The sequence below is a fragment of the Pagrus major genome, chromosome 10 (genome assembly GCF_040436345.1).
Source record: "Pagrus major chromosome 10, Pma_NU_1.0".
Lineage (NCBI taxonomy): Eukaryota > Metazoa > Chordata > Actinopteri > Spariformes > Sparidae > Pagrus > Pagrus major.
Genome location: NC_133224.1, coordinates 11,622,728 through 11,630,028, shown reverse-complemented (window position 1 = coordinate 11,630,028; position 7,301 = coordinate 11,622,728). Strand labels below are relative to the sequence as shown.

At 40.2% G+C, this 7,301-nt stretch overlaps 1 protein-coding gene across 1 annotated transcript in view; it reads left to right on the top strand.

Moving 5' to 3' along the window:
* The first annotated feature begins 2,699 nt into the window (after positions 1-2,699).
* Positions 2,700-7,301, top strand: part of LOC141003547 (protein phosphatase 3 catalytic subunit alpha) — a 65,384-nt gene continuing 60,782 nt past the window's right edge. Inside the window, exon 1 of the mRNA XM_073474914.1 lies at positions 2,700-2,975. Within this exon, the coding sequence (XP_073331015.1) occupies positions 2,915-2,975 (61 nt within the window). The 5' untranslated portion in view covers positions 2,700-2,914. The remainder of the gene's footprint in view (positions 2,976-7,301) is intronic.

The following is a 7,301-nucleotide window of genomic DNA, read 5'->3' as shown; positions in this document are numbered from 1 at the left end:
TCATTTTTGAAGTGTACAGTGGCCCTGAGGGTCAAAACACAACAGTATTTCACAAAACACAATATGTTACTGTGTTTTGTGAAATGTTGTTGTGTTTTGACCCTCAGGGTCATCGTAGTTATGTCTTATTTTCTCAATATGTGACTTAATATAATAGTAACACTTTGTAATAACCAACATTAATACATTTATAGTTAATTAAACTTTAGAAAGATAGATAGATAGATAGATAGATAGATAGACTGTCTATTGTTCAGTTGCAACTGATGTTTATCATACTTTACACTAATAATGGTTAATAAATACTGTGCATTTCATCTACAAACAATATTTGGATGGCCATTAAAAAATGTAAAACATTTCACTGTTATTTAACAGTGAAATACTTATTAATTAAAGTTTAATTAACTAGAAATGTACCATTTATTAATCATGTTTATTATAAAGTGTTTAAAACTACTTTAAAACTAGACTAAAAAATTAAAACTACTAGTGGAAGTACTGAAACTTAGATATAGATGAACACATAGCCTACAAAATAACACAGTAGTTTGCCATTTCACAATCTGCCATAAAAATGGCACGATGCAGGAATATTTGTGAGGGGAAAAAAAACAGCAAATAATAAACTCAAAGGTCACTGTCAGGCAGACAACAGGTGACAAGAAAGTGAAAAACTTGAGCTGCAGACTTGACCAGAGTTTAATTAAGTCTGCAGAGCTATTGTTGCAGAGCAGAGCGCTAGAACCTGAGGCGTGTTAAAACTAATGATCTGGTGTGAATGTCTCCACTACAGGCAGAGATAAAAGACCGTGGGATGCTCTGACCTACTATGCACACACACACGGTCCCTCATTGAGAGAAATGTAAAACTCGGGGCTTCATTAACTGCCCCCACCTGCCAAACAACTGACTCATACAGCACCGGTGTCTCGCTAATAGCAGTTTGCCACCATTTATTTCCTTTGAGCAGCGGTGGGGTAACTGAAATGTACAACTGTTGAGAAAATGAGCAGGTGAAAGCTGAGGACTCCAACATGCAAATTGCCGGCGCTCTGTACCTGGTGACTCACCAAAGACGGATCACTCTGTTCCCATGCATGCAGACCCCGCGCACTTTCACTCATATTCTCTTTATGAGTACTCTGATCTCACCACAAAGACACAAAACCTCTCAGATCTGTAGAGTGCTCAGCTGAACCAAACGTATCCTCTACGGAAGGCAAATAAAGCTATCAAAGCCAGCTACTCATAACTAGTGACGGGGAAACAAATAATATGATAATGAGATATAGATAATGTTATCATCAGCGTAAAATAAACAAGGCTGTATGTGCAAATCTTGTCCTGGGGATGGTGCTGACAAACAGTCATTGAAATGGAAATGGTTTATCTTCATGGGAGCATGAGTTTTCTTGTGTGCAATGTCGACACTTTATCCTGAGGGTGGCACCGGAGCAAAGAATCCAAGACAGAAAGATCAGTCGGTCACAAAAAACTAAATCAATATTCATCCTCCAACTGTGAAAATCCAGACTAAACTTCAAGGTATGTGTCTGCAGTCGCTGTTGTTGCCTCAAACATGGGGGATGAGATGAGTTCTTGAGTGGCACTGATGTACGGAGGTCCATTTCAGACTGTAAAAGGAAAAGAGATGAAAGTTAGTCCTGATGAAATTAAATAAAGTCAAATTCCCCTATTGCACTTGCATGTCATAACTCTTAATGTCTGACCCAACTTACAGCTGGTTTACAACGTACAAGGTAAATGTATTTGTATTTTTTTCAAGGGTTTTGACTTCTTCCTGATGGTCTGGCCCCGCCCACCTTGTTGCGGGACAGGTGTCACCTGTTCAGAGCCTTTATAAGCCAGGTGATTCCAATATGGCTCTCTCTCTCTCTCTCTCTCTCTCTCTCTCTCTCCCTCCCTCCCTCCTGCAGGGCTGGTGCCTTTTTTGGGCTCTCCATTTTGGTTTTGTTTGGGTTGTGATTATATTGAGTTGGCCTTGGTTCACGTTACATAATTTAGGTTACCACCCACCGTTTCATTGCACCAAACACCCACCTTCCACTGCTGACTTTACACCTCATAGTTTGCTTCTGTTGAGTTATCGTTAATAAATAATTTGTTTACTTAAGCGGCTACTGTGTGGACCTCCCTTCTTTGCTGTGCTCCTGGCATAACAGTTTTTTTTAAAAAACGAAACGATGCGAGTCCTTGAGTCCTTCTACATCTGCACGTTTACAGAAATGTAGATTAATGTGAGTTGCTTCTAGAAATAAAGAAAACAAAACCAACCATGAGCATTTTTAGCTCATGTTTTATTTTTTAACTTAACCTCTTTTTGGTGGTTACAGGCTTCCATACCGAGAATGCATTTCCCTAAATACACCTCCAATCTAAACATTTAATGCCAAACCTGACATATTATCCGCATGCATTTGTGAACACAGACTAAAACTTCTTTTTTATTCTATTTCATTTTATTTTCTTGAACTCTTCATACCCAGCGACAAATGTTTTATGAGTTATTCATACCAGCTCAGATTGACACAGAAGCAGCCCTTTGATAAAAGTGAATGTACAGGCAAGAGTGGCCGCCTGCCGCCCTCCGCCAATAGGAAGCGTCGCTGTGAGTCGGGGGGGCGGGTCCTGTGGGTGTGAGCACGTTTGACTGCGCACTGCGCTCAGACAACTTGATACAGAGTAACAGTAAATCAGACAGAGCAGCTCCTACAGCACCAGCAGTGAAATTGTAACCCTGTTGCAAGTATTTTTGGCCGCTGATAGGACCGAGTGAGATCACTGCGGTCTCTTTTCTCGGATAGACTCAAGAGTTGTTCGGCAAGAGCAACGCAGGGACCCGTTTTCACTCTCATTTCTTGCTATATCTCAATATTATATCACACTGGAAATGTCCGAAAACAAGCCGAATGATGAACCGAAGTTATCTACGACGGACAGGGTGGTGAAATGTAAGTGTATTTCTTTAATGGCACACTGAAACGACACGCAAGCCACAAGCTCTCCGTCTCTCTCCTCTCTCCTCTCTGAGCAGACCCCTCAACACTTGAAAGAAAATTCACGGTCGCAGCGGCTCTGTAGTCGAAAATGTTGTTTGCTGTGTGCTATGGAGGAAGAAGGGTGTTAGCCGAGCTATGACAACTAGGAAGTGAGGGGGGTAACTCCAGTTTTTGTAGAGCTTAGCAAGAATTTTTTTTTTTCTCTCTCTCTCTCTTTCTCGAAATGTGTCACATTCAGCCTGTGAGGCGTGATGCAGCCGCCTGTCTGTACATACACTGTTTTCATTAGCAGCCAGTCAGATGCATGCAGTTGATCCATATACACACACACACACACTGCACAGCTTTACACTGTGCATGCAGATATTGCACAACCAATTGCTTTCAACCCAAGGGCGATTTTCCCTCATTTTGCATGCATCACCTAGCATAGTTTTACCAAAGGCTGTATTTTTTTTTTCCTTCCAACATTGCATAATACCACTTGATGTCGCCTATGTTTTGTAATCTCACATTATGATGGGGGGGTTGTTCATCGTGTGCATGTTAGTGCTCCTTGCCATATGGGCTGGCTCTTCCTGCCTTCTGTGTTTACAGGTCTGACATTCCACCTTTGCAGTCTACCATAAGAATGCAATAAAGATCATAATCGACTCGACCTACCCCTTGAACACTGAGTAGGAGCAATATAGCCTGCCTAGTTTCATGTATTCTGACATCTCATGCTGACTTGGTAGGCAGCACTCCACTCCAGTTGCAGGATTAAAGCCTATTTCTGCTTTTGAATATCAGCACTTGAAGTCAAATTTCCTTCCACTGAAACCCAAGATGACAGATTGTGTTTATTTGTGCTGGCTGGTTTGGATCCAGCACTAGTTGCGACCATTATTCCTCCTCTCTCCAGCTCCAGCACATCACAACAGGCATGTGCAGGGATCACAGTGTGCGCACGCACAGGAGGGAATTGTTGAGTAATTTACCAAGACTTAGCCGCTATAGGGTTCAGCCGGTAGGAATGATTCGATCATCGGTGATCATTAAACATGAAGACTGTGTTGAGAAAAGTAGGAAAGGGCAAGAGACCATGACTGGAATCATAACAGTATATTAAAGGCAAGCCGGAGCTCCAGCTCGCTAAGCTCCATCGCAAATATAGTTCCACCTCATTGCTTTCTCAGGCTTAGCTTGTGACATTTGAAACGGGGCAAACAAATGTTTCGCAAAATCATAACGGCAACCATTTATTTCCCGTACAGAGCTAACCAGTTGTGTTACATTTTGGCTGGGAAATGGGGTTGAGTGTTAAAAGAGAGTCACACCATGTCTTGGGTGCTTTTTGTAATGAATATTTCAAGAGATCATCCCCCTCCAGTCTCCACCAACTTGAAGGGTAATGAAAAATAGATATGACAAGTATGGGTTTTGAAGAGATTTAACAATATCACTGGGAGACTTGGCCTGCTGTGTTATACGGATCTGAAGCTACTTTTTCCTTTGTCACCACGCAGAGGAGATGCCATCGTATTACACATCTCCATACTGGATTTTCAGAACCTCCCTCCTCTCTGCTTAGTGTTGCTCTTCTGTGGTCTTAATCAGGTTAAAATGTATTGATTAGTCATTACAGAGGCTGTCAGGGAATCTGAGAGCCCAGTTTCAAGGGCTCACTCTCATGCCCGATGTTGAGATCAACAAAGTAATTTAACTCATTATTCATTCATCAAGTTTCCAGAAGTCAGTGTTTTGGTAATGCATCGGTATTATGACAACACAGACGCTGGCTGTGTACAAAGCACCTCTCCAAAATAACTGCAGGCTATAGGCGTGAAGTAATTTGTTTTCAGCTGCCTAGTTTGCCCCGCTACAAGGTGTCAGTCCAACTTATCATAAGTGCTTTTGCAATCCACCTGTTTTCCAAATGCATTATCATAATGCTCCCGAACGTCGCCACCACCGCATAGTAATTACTCATAAGAGTTTAATCGGCTGAGGCAGGAGAAGTTGCGTCATTTTCAGTGGGTTTTTTTGTTTTTTTGTAATCCCTCACAGAAAAATGAACAGAAATATAATGAGGATTATATTGTGACTCAAGTGATAATCCTGATTATTTTGTCAGATTTTGTGGGCGTGATTATTTTCTTTTTTCGCTACAGTTATTAGCCATATGGCTACAGCCAACGCTTTCTTCATGATTGATTGTGCTGTCCGTTGATGTTTGGTGCATAAAATGGCAGAAAAAATTGTTAAAAAAAACGCCCAAGTTTACAAAGTCAGAGTGCTTGCTTTGACATTTAGTTTAATGTCATAGAAGATTAGGTGTTAAGAACCTGCAACTTGTAGAAGATAAACAACTTCACTGACCTTTTAATTTTTTTATATGCTTAAACAAACTAAAGCTCTTCGTTTTCATGACTGAATAAACAAACTGACTATTTTACTTGGAACCTCATTTTCCTTTTGAGAACAGCTTGTTTATTCAGTTATGGAAACAATAAATATTTCTGAGTTTGTATTTTTACCTCATTAATATTTTAAATATTAAAATTCTGAGTTTGAATTTCTTCTCCAAAACTTTATAGTGCCCCTTTAAACAATGGACAAATGGTTGCTGATTCAATTGATCATAAACTGTTTTCAGCTGAAAGTCACCATTTTTATGCATAACTCATAACTCATAAATCAACATGTTGAGTATTTGCAGCTACTACAGTATAATATATAATATAATATAATCATTGCCTATGAAGTGCTCCTACAACTGAATGTGGAACACAATTTTGCTCTTCAGTCGTCTTCTGACTGATCGTTTGCACTTGAGTGACCCTCAGTTACATATAAAATAAATAAAAGGTTAGTAATATGGTTGTCACGGTGCAATCGTGACACGCTCTGAAGTGCAACGAGCTCAGTAATGGTGTTTTTCCGTCGGCAGCGAAGAAGCAGGGCCTCCGAGCCCCCGATGTTGCGCAGGGCCCTTCTCTATAAGTGGGGATGGATAACATCTGACATTTGACTTTTGAGGAGAGGCCCCCATGCTCAGACATGCGTGGGTTGGAGAGATGGTGGTGGTGACAGCGGCGCAATGCCAGCCACTGATCCCAGCTGGATAGCCGAGTCATTTATAGAACAGAACATTAAGTAATGCCACATACTTGATCCTTGCCTTACATGTGGTCACCTACATACGGTCCTGCTCACAATCTGACATGTGTGCCATTTTCTTTCTTAAAAGGTGAAGAGATGTAAAATTACCATTTGTCACCATTTTTTCTCGGGCTGGTGTTGTTATCAGTCATTTTTCGCCATTAGCATGCATAGAGCTTGTTATGAACTATATTTGCATGGGAATACGCTTACTATGGGAGAGTTAAGTGATTTATAATAACTGCTGGGGCTGTTGGTGATTTTAATTCTGTACCACTCTGTTGTGTAGGAAATTTACGAAGTAGAAATTTCAGTAGAAATAGTCTGCCATGTGTTGGTGAAGTGAGAGGTGCACTAGTGTGACTAATCCTGGGCAAATCCGATTGTCAGTAACCACTTATTTAGTTTTCAGCTAGTTTTTGACTATAAACCCGGAGAGCCTTGAAGTGAATAATGTGTGACTTGTAGTGAATGTTATGTGTACCAGCATTGCCAGTTGTTTGCTGCAGTATGAAAGAATGCAGTGGAGGGTTAACCCTACTTTCTCACCTTTTATATTTTTAACTTCTTCTGCTCGACTGTCAATTTGAATCTAGAGCGCATAATAACAGACGTTCGTTCACAATGTTTGTTCCCTGGCTGTCCAAAATTCACGTATTTATTGCACAGCTAACAAGTTACTGAACATTTAGTCATTCTTAGGTTAGTTTTTCCTCTAATTGAATTGATCTCTGTGAGAGTTGCATACGAATTTGATCTATTCATTGCAGATTCTGAGCAATTCTTGACTTACTTTCTAGAAAGGGTGAATGGAAAAGCGAGGCACTGAGTACAGCCTGTTTTTGTTTAGCTTGATAATGGCTCAGGTAATAAGGGTAATTGTTTTGGTCACTTTTTAATAGTGCAATTACTATTCCATCATTGGGAACTCAATTGTTTCATTTTACTAGAACATAATACTGGAGTTGAAATGAAATTTTTGTTTTGTTGTTTCTGTTTGTTTTTTTGTTTGTTTTTTAAAAGAAAAATAAGTCAAGTGATTCAAGCTTCTGAAATGTGAATATTTTCTGGTTTCTTTACTCCTCTGCGACAGTAAACTGAATTCCTTTGGGTTGTGGACAAAACGAGACATTT